Source organism: Dysidea avara, chromosome 15 (assembly GCF_963678975.1).
Source record: "Dysidea avara chromosome 15, odDysAvar1.4, whole genome shotgun sequence".
Taxonomy (NCBI): Eukaryota; Metazoa; Porifera; class Demospongiae; order Dictyoceratida; family Dysideidae; genus Dysidea; species Dysidea avara.
In genome coordinates, this window is record NC_089286.1 from 4,230,533 (window position 1) to 4,251,953 (window position 21,421).

The following is a 21,421-nucleotide window of genomic DNA, read 5'->3' on the forward strand; positions in this document are numbered from 1 at the left end:
GCAATAGTGCAAGGTGTAACCTTTCATAATAGGTGAATTACACCATTCTTGAGTCGAAAAGTCCTATTTAATAGTTATACCACGGCTGCAAGGGATTTTGCTGATATATACACCCAAAGCCCAAGGGCTGCGGGTGTATATGTCAGCAAAATCCCAAGCAGCCATGGTACAAGTGATATATATCACTTGGGGTGCACTCACCTATTAGGTGAAAGAACTAACGAGAACTCATCCCATTTGTTTTATACAGTAGCATCTGAAAATCGATCGTCTAATAGCCATCAAAACGTTGTCCATACATTAAAACGTCATTAATACATTACTATGTTTCAACACACTATGTTAGAAAGCTTGCAATTGTGGGATTGAATTTATATTGTTGTTATTTTTGTACCAACAAACTTCGCTATTGGGACAGTAAGTAAGTTATTATATACTTAGGACTGTAAGTTACTAACCTATTTCAGCATAGCAGTAGTAGTTTTTCCATTTTGTGGTCTGTTCCAAGGTTGATACGTGGTGAGTAGAAATACGCATCCATGATCGCCCAAACAATTATTTTGTACCTTCATTATCCTTTACTAACAACCAACAAGTCCATCTTAGAGAATATACTCAATTTAGCAACCACTACAAAATCGAGTCCCACAATGCAAAGCTTTATGTCGCTCAATATAACGAGTCAAAGCGTATCATTTCTTTGAACTGGTTGGGCGTCAAAGTCATTGGCAAACCGCTTTCCCATAATATTTCCCGAGCAATATGCGCGTTAAACACCGAGGGGCATCTTTGAACGCCCATGCTGAAGTGGTATATATTATATTAAAGTTATACATTGATGGAAACAGGTAAGTTAACAGTTGGCTGCTTTATCCCATATGTGGCATGGTGGATACAAGTGCATATACACATGCGCAACAGCAAAAATGGGACAAATCACAAACAAACCAGCTGTGGAATGAATTGCATTGTAAGAAAACGGTATAGAATACTTCTTTGGAGTGTAATACACTTTTGTAAATAGTTAGCTGGGATTCTGTTATTGGTCTTTTCTACTGAAGTTTAGACTTTGCTGTAATAGATCATATCTTGCTGCAAAAATTTCTCTTCATGATGTGTGATAAAAGTTACACAATGTGTTCACTAATATATCATTTTATGCAACTGTCTCAGCCAAAACCTGCATTGTGCTGAGTAGTTTTAGAATTACATTTAGTGGTAGGCAGTATAAGAATAGCAAAGAAATAAATTTGTAAAGTGACTATATATATTATATACTGAAATAAATGACAGGCACATAACTTGCATGTACAATGGTCTAGACTTGGCTTAAAGCTTTTACAATGAACTGGTAAATTAACCAATCTTAGCCCTTATTCAGTTGTGCATACAATTATGACAGTGTTTAATTCATTGTATCTGCTATGAAAACAAGCCACACACTAAGCTTTAAAAAGAATCTGTCACAGATTCTTTTTAAAGCTTTCCTTAAACTTGAAAACAATAATTTATGGTGTTCAAAAGTTATAAATTCATCAATTGTTTTTCAACACATTTATTTGAAAAGTGTGCTGGTGCATACCATGTAGGTTTTAGCTGAGACTAGAGATCAAATTGAGGCTAAACGGGAGTATAATATGAAGTATACCTCGTTAAAGGTTTGCTTGAAATGGTATGCTTTTTGCCCAAAAATGTTATCAGAAAGGAATGAAGTTTTGGAGCATAATTCACTTACACTGGTTTGGTTAGCATTATGGTGCAGCTATATACGTATTACAGTTAGCATAAGTGCTTTGAAGAATTTCATGCTGACTGTATGCAATATGCAGCAGTAAGGAAAGTGTCAGTATAGAAACAAATGGTGAAGATCGTGAATAGTATGGAAAGGAAAGGCAAAGTACGGTGGACAAACACTTGTCCAAAACATTAAAGGTATACATGCTACTAATCTGTTTGTTATTAAGTCATAAAATGGTGGTTGTACAACATGTTGTTTAGCTTTTATCCTTTCAACTCTGGTGAGGCAAAAAATCTGTTCAGGCATTTTAATTAAAATTCAATGTGAGTGGTCCAGAGGCTTTTAGATTTTAAGGTTAAAGTGAAGTAAGACTCTTCTGAAAAGAGTACTTTTCATCACGATATTTCTGTGATGGTTTTTAGTAGCAATGTTTTGGTGGGTACCCTTTATTTTGGGGAGAGATCTCTGTAGTTGCCTTGACTGATATTTCATCATATATTTTGTCCTTCATTATCAGCAGCACCTGTCACTTTAAGGGTCAATCCCCACTAAATACCATACTGTATGATGGTGTGGGAACCCATTTTCATGTTAGGACTTTTGTCTTTAGTTCTCAGCAAAAACTAACTTAATACACACTGTTTACCTTTCTAATGAAATATATTGACTACAATGGGAAAAGTGAATACCCTTGATACCTTGGCATTAAGGGTCAAAAAAAAGGAACCTGTATTCCATCATGTTCTCCTGCACAAAAAAAGATTTGAGAATAATGTGTTGTTTTCTTTCTGTAGCATAACCCTTTATTATCGAATGGCTAATATATTGCCATAACAAGTGCCCTTTATAAACAGAGCCATAACTCCTTTTTCCTAGGGGCTATGAAGCTGAAATTACTACCAAACTGCTCAGAAGGACCGGGCGCTTCTAATGAAGTTTACCATTCGGCAATAGAAAGAAGCATGGATAAGTTATGGCACTTGGCAATATAAAATAGCATATACAAAATAATAATACCTGTTTAAAACATGTTCGCCTTCTCCCTGCTACTAGGAGGCTTTAGTTAGAATTACTCCATTCCCCACGTGATAAGGATTCTAAAAATAAATAGTATGATGTCATCGTGTTGATTAGTAAGATGGCGGTGCCCATCTTTCAATGCCATGGCGATACGGAGAAGATACGCTTTCTTCGCTTCATAGCGCGTGAGTTGTGTGTGTGATCTGTAAGTATTCTAGCTGCGTTGGTAGAAGAGAGAGATGGCTATCAAACGGCATATAGCTTCATGGGTTAATTAATTGGTGGGGTCCACTCGTATCGCACACAGTTCACACAAGCCATAAAAGTTTTCACACTTGCGGTTTTGTAAAAAAAACTCTGGTAATAAAGGACTTGTAAGTGATTTGTTCATGTTATGGTAGAATACAACATTATTGTCATCCTACCCATAAATGAGGACAACAATTATACCTACTATATATGGACCTGCTAGCACAATGATCACCTCTGTAAGCCAATGTTAAGCTCCAGTAGTTTATTTCCAGTATAGGCAGTCACTGAACACATCAATTACTCTTTGTGTCTATATAGAAAAGTAGAAATCTATTCTCTCTCAGGCCAAAACTTTTGTAGCTTATTCTTTGGAAAATGCATGAAGCAAAGAATACTACAATGTAAGGTTGATTTGTTGGTCACAAATCAAGATACATGCTATATAGTGTGTTGTGCCAAGTGCAGCCGGTACGGGTGTGCCACATAAGTATGTGATTGCAATTGGGTACCAGAAAGCAGGCAAAACTTCATGAAGCCAACAGTGCTGTACACCTTATCCTTACCATTATAACATACCTGTGAAGCTGTGAATGTGATTTGTATACACAACACCAAAGGGCCACACATGCAAGCTGAATTAGGGTGTGTTATGAACGGTTCAAAAATATAATGCATGCACAGCATGATCAAAGGTGTCTTTTTGTAACACAGAGAGCAATTGTGTTATTGTTTATACTGTGTCAAAGAAACAATCTAATAGTCTTGGTAGATAGCTATACACACTGTTTAATATGACCAAAAGGTGTATCAATGCCAATTTAGTTCTGCCATTGTACTTCAGACACGTAAGTGTTAAGGCATGTCCACACGAGTTCGAATTAGGAACCGGATGCAAAACGAATTCAGGCAATGCGTATTGAATCCGAATTGAACATGTCCACACGCATTATCGCGTAATGCGCATTCTTGAATTTACTAGTGTGATAAATGGATAATTAAACGGTTGAGAAAACACTCATTTGCGCCAACCAAGATAACAGTGAGTTTAACGATAGACTGAAAGGAATAGCTTGTAGTAATGCTTGTACTTTTGTTTATAACGTACCGGAAGGATTTCTACGAATAGAGTACGAAAACTGCTGATGGTGCGTGATGGGTATGGGACCGTTCTTCTTTCAAACTCTAAGGGCTAGACACGATGATGAAACACTGCTTCGATACGTCCCTGCGCTTTTATCACACCGAGCGCTTCTGTATTTCTATTCTGTGTTGTTTACAAAGGTCATGCACAAACATGTCAAGCCCTCATGTGCTGCTTTATTATGATGTAGCAATTAATAGCAAATCCAGATTCGCAGCCAATTCGTATTCAAACCATCTGTGGAAGTAGATTCGTGTAATCCACTTTCAATTCGAATCACCCTAATGCGCATTCTGTGTGTACACGAATAACTCGAATCAATGCGTATTCAATTCACATTATTTTTGTCGTGTAGACATGCCTTTAGTAATACGGTCCAAAAAACTTTGTGTTGCTAAAAATGGTGACTGAAGCCATCCAAGTTTTACAGCTTATAAAATCATTGAATATCTTGAACACTATAATTATACAGTAAACATAAATAAATAGTGACAAAGAAATAATTATTCAGGTTAATTAATTAACCCATTGCCTGCTGAACTCCTGGCGACTACTAGCTGAATTTCTGAATTGCATCACATTACCCTTACCATATACAGAACTACTTAGTAACCATGCATCTAAATCCTCACTATGAAATAAGGAAATCAATTGTGTTGCTTTTGTTTACATAATACTAATTGCAATGAAGTTATTACTTGGCAAAGTTCAAACATTGGTAAAAACCATCCCGAACAAAGAACAGAATCCCAACTATCTAAAAAGGTGCCTTACACTCCAAAGAGCTGTTCTATACAGTTTACTTACAGTACAATCCATTCCACAGCTGGTTTCTTTGTGACTTGTCCAATTTTGCTGTTGCACATGCATATATCTGCACTTGTGACCACCATGCCACGTCTGGGATAAAGTAGCCAACAGTTAACTTTACCTGTCTCCATCAATGTATAACACTTTTTTGTTATTAATAACAAAATGTTTTCAACTCAAAGAACGATTTAACTCGCCTATTATGAAAGGTTACACTTTACACTATTACATAACAAACACGCACTAGTCCAAGAAGGACCTGGTTATCGCAGAAACAGGACTCCTATGGGAATGTCCACTTTAGCACTAGCGCATCTCACTATTACATGCACTAAACAGTTTATAACGAAGCTAGATTTTATTTCCTTTGTGATTTATAATGCCAGTCACCAATTATATAACACTTGATGCAGAGGTGTCATTTAGTTGTCCTACAGTATTGAGTAGTTGTACTATAAGGTTGAGCAGGTTTTGCCCACTACTTGATTGATTATAGTTAGAATGCTATCCCACTAGGAGGTTTAAAGCCTGTGAATACAGGGAGTCAGAAACATGTAACTAAAAGGTGAAGAATACATGTCATAAATTACCATGTAAACAAAGCAAGATTTATATGTATCTTAAATGGCTTTAATCGTGCATTGTCCCAATTGTTAATATATATTACCATTTCTACTGTGATTTCCTGTTGTGGTGTGATGTGTGGTTTGTTTGATACCTTTGAAGTAATTAGTGGTCAGACTGTGTGGCTGATGGGGGTGTGTGGCTGATGGTGGTGCGTGGCTGTGTTAGAAGATAAACAAAGAAAAAATAATGTAACTCTATACTCATTCAATCCTTTTTGTAATCAAAACCTGCATAGCTAGTTAATTATGTAGAGGAAATTAGAAATAAACATAGGCAGTGGATACTGGATACTGAACCGAAAGTTGGTTCAATAAGCCATACTGGCTATTGAATCGACTTAGGCAAAAAGGGTCACTAAGCGAAAAACAGACCCACAAAACTCAGTTGGGGCTTACTACTGGAGCTTTAGGTGAGTGTGCTAACCACTGTGCTACCACTGCTAGCTACCCACCTCCCCTACTTTTCTACCTTATAAATGTTACTCAAGTAGTATAGTCTCAGTATATAGTAAGAAGAAAGTAACCTAAAGGTGAAAAAGAAACCAAAGATGAACCTGACCCTAACCCTAATGCTACTTGTCACATGCCCTAATGTTGAATGTTCGGGACAAAATCTTTTGGTTCAGCAACCAACCACTTCCTTACAAAAAATAGCTTTAGGTACACGCTTCTATTTTAATTAAAACCTCACATCTGGTTCAGATATGGGTCCCATCCGGACTACTATTTGGGTCAGTTGATCTAGTGGGCCAGTAGTACTGACACTGATGCATATGCTAGCAGTGGAGCACATGGTTTAGCAAAATAATTCATTTGAATGTGTGTAATTCATATAGTATGTACCGATCGCACTAGCCAGCTTATGTATAATTGTAATTATTGTGCCATACAATGCCTGCAGAAATTCCCATTCCCAAGCCCCTCTGTGGACTTGCATAGACTCTTATGGGATTGACCAAATATACCCTGATCATGAAAGCATCCAGCTGCAGATCAGTCTGTACACCAAAGGATGTCTAGCTTGGGATCAGGATCACTACCAAGTGTCTTAGGTTTACTTATTTCAAGTGTCTTAAAAGGTTCCACTGTAGCTAGCTGTATTTAGCTATGCATACTCACTTAGGTGGAGGCGTCCTGTCGCTCGCTTTCGATGTCGCGTCATCATTTTCCATCATCAACTGCTGAGCAGTTTTTCTTTCCATAAGCTTCATAGCCCTACTTCTGGAACATTTTCTGTCTGAAGGGAAGTCCTTCTCGACTATTTGATCCGTGGCAACTGTGGTTATAGTGTCAAAAATGCAACTGTAGTTTATAACTCACTTACTTGCACGGCTACTAAACAAGTAGAGACACAGAACAGCGAACAATAACTTGCGAACCATAACTACTTTGTTTTCCTTTCTATAGTCAAGTAGTTAACCCGGCGTAATTTTTCAGTCAGTTACTCTTGTGCTCACGTTAGGGTCTGATAAATCTCAAATTATATACGTAGCTTATTAGTGGGTGTGGCTACTTGATTAGGCTTGTGTAATTTTTTGTAGCGATGGACCATAGATTTGCACTAACTTTCTGGGCACTGGGAAGAGAACGGGAATGGGAGGTTGCTCGGTAAAACCGGAAGTCGGGAGATCATGTGTTCAAATACAATAGAGTCTAATGCATTTAGTTCTACAAGTCTATTTAGATAGTGGAAACGGCGACTACGCACCTAGCTGTATAATTATGACTTTTTTCTTATTGTTTACAAACAAACAGGTGAGGTCTATTCTACGGAACGGAATCATGGGCTAGACCACGGAACGGAACACTTTCTTAAACATTCAAGCTTGCAGTTTACCCAGGAGTTTACCATTGCTGAAACTGCAGCACCTCCAGGTGATCAAACTAACTAAAAGAAAATAGAAATGAACATAGGATCGATTGTAGAGTTAGTTGTCATTAGTAACGAAATTCTGATTGTGGGATTAATCATCTCAGTGATGTTCACCTCCTAATATACCAAGCAGGGTGTTTTTAACTCGCTACATAACAGAGGCAAGTTTGTTACTGCAACTGAATTTATTAAGTTGTTGAATGTTCTATTAGAATAGTTGACTGTTCTATTAGAATATTTTAATTTTTAGCAGCTTTTAGGTTAAGTCTTACACCAAAATATAGTTTGAATCCATCTCAGTAATTCGAAGAAAACATTCACCTTTCTCTTTTCCATCTTTTCATTGTCATGCATACGTATAAGAAACAAGGAATAACAGGACTGTTATCTTAATTTTTAATTTTTGTAATGTAACTACTTTGTGCATATATACTCCTCCGGGAGGCCTGCACAGTAATAAAATTAATTAATTAAGATGAGCTTCCTGCTGTAGCTGGTACATGGAAAGGGGTGCTTCAGCACCCCAAGCAACCTCCTAAATCTGCCCTTGCCATGACACTGGCAGCAGAAAACACAAGAGGTGTAAAGGTTCCATGTTCAACATTACAAACTCTTTCTTCATACTCACGCTTTTATTCATTTTCATTCTTCGGATAGCAAGAAAGACTGATTGATGTGACTCTTGGCCAAGGGATTAAAAACTCTCGCATCAAAAAAGGCCAACTCATGGGAAGCATTCCAGAAACCCTTAGTGGAGATATCCAATCTTGCTTGGTCATCTGCATTTGCTGTACAATGAGAAGGAACAGACTTGAGACAGCAAATTAGCTGTCACATCACATAATTCATTGTGCCTAATTGTGGGAAAGCCACCAAAGTAACAGTGAAGTGAATAATCAAGTCTTCTAGTCTGCTCCCAATTAGAACACCGAACATCAAACTTAGCTTTAAACATCTGATCATGAGCATCCAATACTGTAGTAGATGATCTACCAGTCAGGATGGCATGAAGTGGTGACCATTAAAGAGTTAGCATACTGGGATACGGCAGCTTTGACGGTTCAACAATACCAAGTTTTCCTTCCCTTATAGGTAGGCTCAGGAGATTTCTAAGTAAGTCATTACACTGTGGTTGCTCTGTAAGAACAGAAAGGAAAGTGGTATTTATGAAATGACCAATGGTTTAAAGAGTTGGGAAACATTAGGAGTAGTCCGACACAGAAAGGTTCATTTGTTAGCAAAAAGCTTAAGACAGCATGAGGTTGAGATCTAACAATGTCAGTGAGCAAAGATAGCCTATCACACCAGAACTGCATTTGGGCTGTCACAAAGTTGTTAACAAAATTAGATGTACCAATAACTGACTCCAGATATCTTCGTCCATCACTACAAATGTTGACTCCTGTACCATCAAAAATGTTGGCATCAGCAGTGGAACGGTCTTTCAAAAGCAACCAACACCTAGAATTATTAATACGGTATCAGGACTAAGTGACAATTAATCATCCCAACACTGATGGAGATTCTGCAGAGAACCGCTGGCAGAGGCATCATCCACATACCAGATTTGATGAACTGCATGAGTATCCAATTTATGTATCAAAGGTAAAATGCTAAGTACATACATAGCATCTATTACAACTTTTCAGTATTGTCATAAAAGATCGAGACTGCATGTGTGTGCTCTAGTCTTGTGTGGCCAGACGACTTTTTCTCTGCAAGGCGCTTATCGATTGGAAATTATATGTGCCTGCTCCTGCTAAAAGCTAAATGGTAATATTTAACAATGAAACTTTGCTGGAAAATGAATATTTTCTATGAAATATGATTACTACTTCAGGTAGCTGGGCTGAAGCTACCATCTAACTACCATGCAGGATCCAGAGTGGAATCCTCCTTTTTATTAATTTTAAGATTCCCACTCCCTCTGTTCTCACGTTTTAGTTTAGCCTTCTGACATACAGGTCCCTTGTGGGATGACATTTGCAGATGAGGAATAATAATGGTCTTCCTTGTGGAATACTGTCTTTCATCTGTCTTCATTCTAAAAACTCATAACAGCTAGTGTTTAATTCAGTGAACTTTATCACTTATAGTTTTGAAACCAGTATAGTACTACGGCCTGATAGTTTAGCCATAAAACAGGTCCTTGAGATAGATAGCATCCAAAGCTACAGTCTGTGGCAATTTGTAAATCCAAAGCTGCTCAGAAAGTTAGCTATTTCTTCGTTGCAACATATATTTTTGGCACGTGATTGTCCTGGATGGAGCACTTCATTTAGTTTGATGATTATGTGTTTGCCTTGTATGTTATTTGTTTTGGTTAATTTTTGTACTCTTTCTTGTCGTGTTTGTACTCTTCCTTGTCATGTTTGTACTCTTCCTTGTCATGTTTGTACTCTTCCTTGTCATGTTTGTACTCTTCCTTGTCATGTTTGTACTCTTCCTTGTCATGTTTGTACTCTTCCTTGTCATGTTTGTACTCTTCCTTGTCATGTTTGTACTCTTCCTTGTCATGTTTGTACTCTTCCTTGTCATGTTTGTACTGTGCAGTTTGCACGTGTAGTCACATGTGTCTGAGGTATTTGTAATTGTGTGTTTTGAACACATTAATAATGATTTTTCTCATGTGTCACCATTACATTGTTTATTATCCCGATAACTATAATGCAACTATAGTCACACTACAGCACTAGTGAGTACTCATCATCTACAGTAGTGAATATGGCTGTAAATACTCTATAGCTATAAGTAGCTGACGAAACATGTATATTGCTAATTGCAAGGCTAATTGGCTATCATGTGTGGGTAGCTTGCTGAAATGCATAATTGATATAATCCATTCACAGATTCATATATTTTCCCTAGTTGACCACAATCTATGATTGGAACAATCTCTGGAATTGTTTACATCAAGTCCTTGACCAATTGCAATATCATATAACTTAGATTATTGCAAATTAAGCATGTGTATATTTTATTATCTAATTAAATTTGTATGGTTTGGTTTGTAGTAAATCAGCAACATGTAGTAGTCAATAAACCTTCAGTTTAGAGCAGCTTAAATCATCATCACTCTTTGCAGAAATTCAGTATGTATGCAATACAACTTCTTATTTATATAATTATGTGATCAGCTCTAATAGCTTTAAAAAAGTTGTAAATAATATAGGTCAATTTTGCTGGAAATTCCAAAGTAAAAAGTTAATATGTAGATTTTGAAGCATAACAGACTCAAGTCTGTTTGTTACAAATGACAATATTGGTGGCAGTTACATTGCAGTTTGTCACTGTGATTGTGTGCTGTGTTGTTGATTCATTAATTATGACTTCTTACCAGTTTTATCAGGAGTTCCACAAGGTAGCATCCTAGGACCTTTATTATACATTAATGACGTACCTGAACACATCCTATCTTCTTTACTATTTCTATTTGCCAATGATACCAAATGATCTTAAAAACAATTACCACCTTTAATGACAGCATAGATCTGCAAAAAAAACTTAGATTTGCTCAATGAATGGAGTATAGACACCAATTTACTGTTTAGTCTCTCAAAGACATTGTTTATGAGTTTTAAACTGCACCTATCCACATCCTATTCTATAGGATCTAACATCATCTCCAAAGTTTGTATTCACAAAGACCTGGGGATTGTAATTTCGTCAGACCTAAACTGGGAGCCTTCATTTTGTCCAAAGCATATAAAATGTTAGGACTACTACGATGTTCCTTCTCAGTAAATATCGCTTTCCAGTCCAAGAAGCAGTTTCGCTTATCAATTGTCAGAAGTCAGTTTTTGTTTTGTTCTGTACTGTGGAAACCCAACATATTGAAAGACATTAAAACACTGGAGCGACTTCAACGTGGAGCAACAAAATATATTCTTAATGACTACACTAGTGATTATAAACATTGATTAATAACTCTCAAGATTTTGCTACTTACGTATTTTCTAGACATCTCAGACATTATGTTTCTGATTAAGTGTTTAAAATTGCCAAATGATTCCTTTAATATTAATAACTTGATTAGTTTTGCATCAAGAAATACACAACTAGATACAAGTAACAAATTACAACATAATAGAAACCCCACTAGTGTATTAACTACTATAGCAACTTTAATTTTACATCAATTGATTACCACAGATCTGAAATGCACTGCCCATCATCAGTTGTGATCATAGTATAGCAACAATCAAGAAAAAGCTTACTAACTACCTATGGAATCATTTCGAAACTAATTTTGATTCTAATAATGAATGTACATTATTCATTTTTATGTTCCTGTAGCCATTGTAACAAGTCCCCCAAACCACCTAATTTTGAAGCATTGTAACCCTTGTAATAGCAATCACTTTTGTAATATACGGAATTTTTTTCCAACTAATCACTATATAACTGTAACTAATCAATTGTAATTATTTTAGGCCACTACCAGTAGACCTTCAGCATACCTGTAGCCACCAATCCGTTGTAACCATGGCCACCAATCCGTTGTAACCATGGCCACCAATCCGTTGTAACTATGCATCATTGTAATTCTGTATGCTGTAAAGTAAAAATCAGTACTTCAACATTTACTTTGATGGTTATTGGCTGCCTTGCTTAAAGTAGAATATGATGTGTATGATTGCTTTGTTCTATGGTGCTACTGAACTGCTGTTAATGGTGGTGGTAGGACTGATGATCCTTGAACAACTCTTGTCCTTGGCTGGGTTTGGTAAGCATATAGGCTCCCAGAGTTTTATACTGCTGCTGCTCCAGTATTCTTAAAGTCCTTTCTATCTTCTGACTGGTATACGATAATATTGGTAACCTAAATATCATGCTAGTTTCATTTACAAACCAACCCTAATGGCTTGGGGGCTACATACCTATTCTTGTGTACTAGTGCAAACTGAAACAAGCAAAGAGGATTATAGTGGTAAGCTGTCAGGACACCAATATTTATTCCGGGGCTGTAGAAGTGGAACTTCCCCTCAGATTCTCCCCCCTAAATTTTTGAGAGACAACTGCAATGTATAGCTATACTTAGGATATTACAATGGCACACAGTGTCATCACAAATGCTCTCAGATTCAATCTCATGATCAAACAGTTTGTTTGATATGTAAATTTTCCCAGGTTACATGTTGAAAGCTACACAAATTTAAAAATACCGATTCTCAGATAGTCTATTTTACAAAATATTCTTATAGAGTACACATACGACTATTGAAGATATTACATTATTATGGCATCATTACAACACTTACATACAAGCTCTACCACCCATAGGGTCTGACTTCACCCAATGCCATTCACAAAATTCAACACTCATTAGACAACCTTAGCCCTGCAACTATTTCAACTGTTTTATATGTTTGTGAACTTGGACAAGTAAACTTTCATCTGGCCACCCCCCAAATTCCTGATTATTCACCTTCCCCCAAAGGAGAATAAACACTGTCACGTAATGGATAAATTTGCAGCAGTAGATCTATGTAGCAGCTATATTGCAGTGTAGCTGTGGACCTATACGGCAATCTCATAGATGATTGTATGGCTGCTATTCTTGTTTGGCCACACAGACATGTACAGCTAGGTCGCCATGCAACTGCAGACCTACATTCCACAACTACACATTTTTGTAGGATAGCTACTTTATTCCATGGGCATACGTAGCAAACTCACAAGCCATTTGCAGCTATGTTGTCATGCTGCTGCTGCTGACCTTCTACAATCAAAAAGCCAGTTTTAAACACACAATTCTATAGTTCTATTGGCCACACAAGCATGCACACAAGCCATTTGCAGCTAGCTTGCCGTGCAGCTGTGGCATGGGTGCTGCACAGATATTTCCTTTGTTTTATATATGAGTGATCTACAGGCTTGGCAGATGTGCACTTGAGTTGGCATGCAGCTGCATAGGTAAATAATTTCCAGCTAATTAATTTTTAATATTATATATATATATATATATATATATACATACAGCAATAACACACATGCATATAATCTGGTAGCTGCTAACAATGAGCAACAGTTATTGGACCAAGCAGAATTACATAATTCACAGTTTATTGCAACAACTCTGATAAAATTAACTAATAAAAAGTTAGGCAGCCATAGCAGGCATAAAGTTCCTGGTGTTTACCTCAGAGAGCTAAAGCCAGACTGTCTGTGAGAAATATAAGTGCAGCTGGAGAAAATGATAAAGTCACAACATCTAGCAACTCATTAAATTCTACAGCTAATCATCTTACAATGCATCCAGCCTAACTTAATAATGTCTGATTGTTCTTTTTAGCAAAATGAGAAGTTTAGCTACATACGATATACAATGTCAACATGTACAATTACACTCAGATACATTTCTAAATAACTGAAAAAGGGACAACTATATGTCTCTAGCTAGGACCGCCCATTTCCAAGGAAGCATCTGATGACCTGTAAGATATGGCTGTTCTAGACTTCTAGTAGAGTAGCTATTTGACTACTGTATTAGAGTATCTTGATCTTATGAAGTGAGAGAGCTGAGAATCATGGGAACATTACTTGATTTTAAGACTTTAGCAGAGAGAAGAAACAAATAAAATTTCATACTTTTGTATAAGATTGTTAATAATTTGGTAGATATTGACACACATGGTTTCTTCCCTCGACCATCTATACATAATACAAGAGGATACCAATTGAGTTCTTTTATCACCTCCCACCACAATCATGATCAATTCTCCTACCACTATTAATATTCCTTTTCCCTTCAATCAATCAACAATGGAACAATGTTTTAATTAATGCACGAAATGTAGAACATTTTAGATCTTTATACCATGTAATTTATAACTGTAGTACGCTTTTTATAATAATTAGTATGTACATCTGTTGATGGCAGCAGATAGCACCCACATGTACGTATTGTCTGGTAGCAACAAACCATGAACTGCAGCAAGCAGAATTACACAGCATCAGCAGTGCAACAAAATTAATAGCCATATCATACATAATTGCAATTCATTAATTCACATGCATGTTCCTATCTACAAGCAACACTAATTTTGTGTACACCATGCTGTCATGCAGTTACAAACCACTACGTATAATAATATATATTTGGTGGGAAACATTCAAACATGTGATCCACTAAATATGAAACTCCAAGTGCATGCATTTTATTGCCATGTATGTAGCTGTGTAAAAGATGGTTTTTTTTTTGTTCTGTTGCTTGCTTTATAAGCAATAACACACTAAACATTATAAATTATATAATCCAGTAACAGCAAACAAACAGCAGAGAAAAGTACCCTATTAAATGGTGCATGCTATCATTATAATTAAAGCATTACATTGATTATGCCTGTACACAGATTCATGTGTGCACACCTTCATATGTCATACATACTTTACCCTCATACCCACCTTTGAATACACATATCATCACAACACAGTTGCATGCACTACTCTACACATATGGTGCAAATGGTATAGAGTCTATACTGCTGTTAGGCCTTACATTTGGCCTGCATCAAACATTCCAGCATAATAGGCTGGATTGCTATGCCAGCATAATAGGTCGATTATTTCAAACTATGAAGCTTAATTCCATGATAATAGATCGATACTCCCTAATAGAGTAGTCAGTGGAAACTGCAAACTACAACAGAGCATTCAAATACATTGTACAGTGGAACCTCTCTTATCCGGGCAGTCTGGTACATACTACTGTCCATATCTCAGAAATATCCATAACTAAGAATAACATGCTATTATGCTAAAGTGACTAACTTAAATACAAGTAATGTTGTTATTGCTATCAGTTAGTGCTATGCAGTTTAGTGGGCAGAGGGGGAAGTCACTACAGAGCATTCATGGTCACTCCCCTGGGCTGTAAAAGTGCATTATCACCTAGCAACCAAGTGGTAGTTATTAGTAGTAGAATAAACAAGCCACCAAACAGGTAAACAGCAACCTTTAGGCTCTCTCCTTGTGCTTTCATCTAAACCAAACTTCATTATGGTCAATAAACTACAAGGCACATGACCAATTTGGGCTGTCCGGACAATGGAGGTGCCCGGACAATGGAAGTGCCTGGATAATAGAGGTCCGGATAAGGGAGGTTCCACTGTACATAGCTCCTTAGATTGATACTCTTTAATAGAACAGTCACTTTGTAGTGAAATACTCTAATAGAGCATTCACTACTTACAATGTTCCAAGATTATTGTAAGAAATGTTGCTAACATAGGAGCATAATGCAAGCAAAATGGGAACACTGAAGAGCATATTACGTGAAAAGTTTGGGTAATTTCTGAAAGCATTTTGGGAAAACTTTTGACCATATTTGACTAGTCTACCTTACATTGAAGTTCAGAGTTTGTAGCTACATAGTTAACAGAACCTAACAGCAATATGGTGGGGTAGGAGTTGGATGTGCAAATTTCCAACTGTCTTAACTCAGTGCTACTATAATACATGGTGCCAATGATCATAAGTGTACGTGCACAGATGTGAATGCAGATGACATGATTGCAATTAACAGCTCTGACTTGCTCAACCAATGTAACATCTCCCGCCTGACTGCAGCCCCACCATTATCTTACATAATAGTGGTAAGGCTAATTAAACTATGCAGACAGTAATTATTTACCATGGCCCATACATTAAGGACTGTCTGTGAATTTCAGTCATTTAGCATTTTGCAGATTATCTCAACAAATTACTATCTATAGCAACAGTTTTGCATATAATAATGCTAAAATCAAACAGCCATTGTTGTGTGCTTTGCTTTCCAACAATTAAATTTGGAATACTATACACGATATGTGCAGGCCTACATACGCAGGGCATGTGAGCAGCTCAAATTTTTCAAAGTTTTGAAACTCCTAGCTAACTATGCTATCATAAATTGTCTGCCCTTGTTAACCTTTTCATTGCATGACTACTCTATTCTGTTACTGAAATATCATACAGTAGATGCTCAGTTATCTGAAATTGGAAACTACCGTTTTATTCGAGTATTTTGAGTGCTATTAGAGTTTGAACAAAGCTCTGTATATAAGTGTATGGGCTTCAGCTATCTGAACTATTCACTTATCTGAACGTTATTACCATTGACTGAGTCATATTCGGATAACCGAGGGTCAACTGTATCTGGTCACATATAGTACACTGTAAATCATATTCAGTTCCACACTGTATAGACTGCTACAGATATTATATACTGCATTGCAAGCTACTGAAGCAATTGCTACAGCTATTAAAGTATTTGCAATTCAGATGTACTGTCAAATGACACAAAAGATGTGTAACAATGTCACACTAAATTTAGAGTGTTATATGCATGCATATCTGTCATTCAGCCAAAAGTTCTACTAGAAAATTCTACCATGTAGTTAATGACAGTATTCAACTGACAGCTAATTTACAGACATTGTTCAGTATCAAACTGGGCGTATTTAAACTGAGTAGCAAACAAGTCAGCCACCATATACTGAGTATAGTAGCCTTCAATAACTGGATGATTAACATCTCCAAATTCACCTACGGCACCTCCTTGTGGGTTTCCTACATACAAACAGGGAACACTGGAATGATCCCAGGTATGCGGGTGAAGGTTGCCTATAAACTCTCGTACTTCTCCACCTGGTGGATAGATCACCACAGAATAATATGGTGAATCATCAGGAGTGACTCCCTCATAGGGTGATACATCAACAGGAACATTCCAAAATTGGCCTGTATAATGAAGAGTAAATAAACACTTACTGTGTTTATAATAATATTGTGTAAAATTTAATTTTACAGTTCTTGGTTATCATCTATGTTAAATTCTTACCAACTAAGCCGTGTGATGTTGGCATTAAACTATTGCCTTGAGCTATTGTAAACTTGAGCATATCTGCTTCTGGTATAGTTTTACAAGACACCCACATGACAACACTGACTGATTCACAGCTCGGTACTACAATACGATATCCATTCCTACGTCGCTTCACTGTGACACCAGCTACATTGTAACTGTTTGCAGTAGTAACTGGTGTTGTTCCAACAGTAGCCACACAGCCTTTATGATCTATCTCAATATTCTGACAGTTTCCATCTTCATCAACAGCAGTTACACCAATTTTACCAATGACATTGAAATAATCAACTCGTTGTGCTGGAATGTAGTAAGCATCGACCGATACACACTTATCAGACAGCAAGTTGAAATATTGGTTAGGAATGCCATCAATACTGTAGCACAGTACAGTGCTAGCTAACTCTGGTTGTATGCTGATCATTTGTTGATTAACATTCAGTGGAACAGTGAACATGGTTTCAACTGTAGTAGTATGATGTGAATCTAATATAGCAAACAGTATTTATTTGATCTATTTGTAATTGCAATTTAGAAACAACAGTTGATGTAAAGTTGATGCAATTCATGCATTATAAAAATCTACTTGTGATTGATTTAAAAACACAACTTTTGACACTACTGAAAATGAAAACTCTTAATAGTGAATGGGTGAAAAATGGCACAGAATACCAAGTGAAGTTCATAATTTTATCATATAAGGTGACAATAATACATAAGCCTTATTAATTTTAACCCTAAACACATTAGAGTTATCTATGTAGACACATTGTTGACAAGTAATTCTAGCCACATTGGTCACAAGGATTGTTTTAAATATATCTAACTATAACCGTAACTAATAGTCATCAGTTTACAATTATATATTGTACTTTACGTGGGAGGATCAAAGCGATGCCACATATCATATTGTCTATACAGTACTAATCAACTGTATAACTGTACTGTATGAGTCATACAGTACAGTTATACAGTTGATACAGTATGTTATCATCAGCTAATTGGGCAAATACAGTACAGTTATGTGGAGAATATTTTAATGGAATGTTACATAATAACATACTGTAAATCACTAAAACCAGCCAAACTAATCCTACAAGTTCGTTCTACGGCTAGGAATAAATTGTATAAACACTTACTGATCATCTGATCACAAAGCTTTTGAAACACGACTCCACTAAGACAGCAAGTGTGTGACATTGTAACTCACTAAAACTAGCCAAACTAATCCTATTAGTTCATTCTACAACTAGAAATAGATTAGTTAAATACTTACTGATATCCTGATCACCGAAAATCGCAGCTGTTTGAGTACTAGAGAAAATCACTCCAAGCCAGACGACAAGGAAGTACAATATAACACTTAAAGCACTACCTTGTTTGTGTGTACGAAAAATACAGCACTCAGGGGGTGCCTCAAGGAAAATACAGCACTCGGCCTTGCTTCATGCTGTATTAGCCTCTCGACACACCCCCTCGTACTATATTTTCTGTACATATGTGTGGCGATGCTTTAAGTATAACATAGTACATGCTGGGGAATGATGTACATATTTATACGTATGTAGATACTTTAGAAGGACCTGTTTCACAAACACAATTAATACCAACACAGTGATATAAAACAGAAAAGTACTCAACCTCGTTTAGTAATGTTAGTTTTTTTGTCAAAACTATCACTGTCATCTAGTGAGATTGATAGTTTGTTATTCATATTAGCTGCTGTAATGTCAACCATACAGAGCTTATCTCTTGTTGATGGATCAGGCATTTTCACTTCAAACAATGGCATGTAGTCTGGATCATAGTAAACACCCCAACTCTCACCATGGCGATGATAAGTAAACAAACTATCTGATGAATCTTCAATAATCCCTATATGGGTAATTACAAGAGTAAACAATGCTACTGTTTGATGCTACTTAGTGCTGCATACAAAGTAAATAGCTAGCTGCATAGTTGAATCCATAAATTCACAGCAATGATTTTATTTATTAACAACGTAAACAACACTAAACTACAGATACTGATACATCTTGTTAACGCCAGGAACTAGAGCATTTACTAAAGATGTATTTAACATGTAGTTTAATAATTCTCCAACATAATTTATTATGTTTCGACTTGAGTGTCACTTAACAACTTGCGTGTGTACTAGAAAGTTTCCCAAATATTAAATGTACTATAGATATATAGGTATCCACTTACATGTTAGTCCAAAAGAACTGTGTATTGTTTCAAGTGTTGAACTCAGTGGTAATGGTTGTGAACTGCCCTTAGGTATGAGATCATCTGAAGTGTTCCCATTAAATGTTCCCATTAGTCCACGAGTTGATCCAAGGTAGTCATTAGACAGGCTAACAAGTAATACTTTAAGTGTACCATTTTCTTCTTGTACATTAATTACTACTCCACTTGAGAAAATCACTTTCACATTACTATTATCAATCTTAAACACTGTTACATTATTGAAATAATACTCTTTAATGTTGTTAAAGTTAACTCTTATCCCATTTATTAGGGCAACAATTCCATTATTGTTTAGTTCAAGCTGGACAGTATCAGAATCCACTTGTTTACACACTACTGCTAAGAACACAGTAGCTCGTACAAAGTCACTTGACACTTCCACCATCCTGGCCTGTAGAGTAAAATTGTCATTAGCTGTTTCTATCAATGTAAACTCTCCTTTTCCACTGAAAGTGTACTTGAACCCATCGAGTGTGATGATGTGTGGTCCTCCATAGACACAAGCTACATGATGAAGTATTGTGATGGGACAGTAGGACCTCAATGAACTGAACCCTTGACAATATACGAGTGACTAATCTAATACTAGTGCGTTTAGTGAACAGTGTATGCTCTATTAAAATAAATACATGCTCTAATAAAAATGTTGTCTGTATACGGATACTGAACACTGAACTGGTACACAGATTCTCAGGTCCAAATGTGTGCTATGTGTGGTTTAGTGTGGATTTCTGTGTTGCATGTCCAAGTGTACTATGACACAAAAATATCGCCTTGCCCCTCAGAAAAACAATGGATTATAACTAGTGAACAGTTAATATATAATCATGTTTGGACATGAAATGCCTAGATGGTTACCTGGTGGTGTCCACTGGTAATCATTGCCATTATCAGAAGGACGATTCTTATAGTATTCACCACACATACCCACTTGACAACAGTACAAATAAGGTAATATATCATGATATTGATGTTGTATTGTTTCTTCCAGTCCAACTGGAGCAAATCTATCAGCACTTCCTCCACCAGGATGATTTATTATTAACGTGCCATTTGAACTGTAACAACATTGTTGACGTGATCCTAGACTTGACCTGGAGAATATATGAAGTAGCATCATTCATAAAACATACACTTCTCAGTGAATCACACATAATCTATAGATGCTCTCACTGTTATACATAATAATTATATTAAACTTCAAGATGCTCAATAAATACAATAACAATAGTTACCTTATAACACTTGCTTGATGAAAACATTGGAAAGCATTTGGATGGAAGAATTCCAAGTATTTTGCTGCATTATTGTCAATGCTGTAATGAGGATCTATTCTAGCAATCTGAATGTTAGGTGGACAAGGTAGAAGATGTTCTAGTAGAGTGTTACCAATGTTATGAGGTTCTGAATCACTCCATATACGGCAGAGCTTTTCCAAAGTAAATACTGCACTTTCTGTATAAGCCAAACTTGACCATCCTGCAATATTGTAATCTTGCCCTTGTCCAGGACTTGGAGATACTTTGATAACAACTAACTGAGGATCAAGTACTCTGACTGTTGCTGGTACTACAACACTACCGTTTCCTGTGTTTAGAATTCTAGTGGCTAAATCATTCATTTTTTGCCACTGAGCTGGTCGTCTATCATATCTATACAATTCTATATCTACTAGTACTGTAGAATTTGCTTCTTCACTTTCAGGGGAAAACATTTCAGGTGTCCATTCTAGCTGTAGAGATTCTCCACCTGTCAAAACTGGTGTTGAGCCTAATATGTTTACTGTATTACCTCGACCAAAGGTAACTACAAAAACAAATCAGATTATCACTTCACATACACCACAACCTTCATACAAATTATC

General features: G+C 36.6%; 2 protein-coding genes across 2 annotated transcripts in view; both read right to left on the minus strand.

Moving 5' to 3' along the window:
• Positions 1 to 7,033, minus strand: part of LOC136245224 (uncharacterized) — a gene marked incomplete at its 3' end in the record, with an annotated part of 48,632 nt that extends 41,599 nt beyond the window's left edge. Inside the window, 2 exon segments of the mRNA XM_066036717.1 lie at positions 6,707 to 6,863; positions 6,912 to 7,033. Coding sequence (XP_065892789.1) covers positions 6,707 to 6,863; positions 6,912 to 6,969 — 215 coding nt within the window.
• A 9,673-nt stretch (positions 7,034 to 16,706) lies between these two features.
• LOC136246072 (adhesion G-protein coupled receptor V1-like) overlaps positions 16,707 to 21,421 on the minus strand; it is a 251,552-nt gene continuing 246,837 nt past the window's right edge. Inside the window, exons 46-51 of the mRNA XM_066037520.1 lie at positions 20,793 to 21,363; positions 20,416 to 20,651; positions 19,516 to 20,061; positions 18,949 to 19,182; positions 17,284 to 17,772; positions 16,707 to 17,183 (exon numbers count right to left, since the gene is read on the minus strand). Of these exons, the coding sequence (XP_065893592.1) occupies positions 16,870 to 17,183; positions 17,284 to 17,772; positions 18,949 to 19,182; positions 19,516 to 20,061; positions 20,416 to 20,651; positions 20,793 to 21,363 (2,390 nt within the window). The 3' untranslated portion in view covers positions 16,707 to 16,869. The remainder of the gene's footprint in view (positions 17,184 to 17,283; positions 17,773 to 18,948; positions 19,183 to 19,515; positions 20,062 to 20,415; positions 20,652 to 20,792; positions 21,364 to 21,421) is intronic.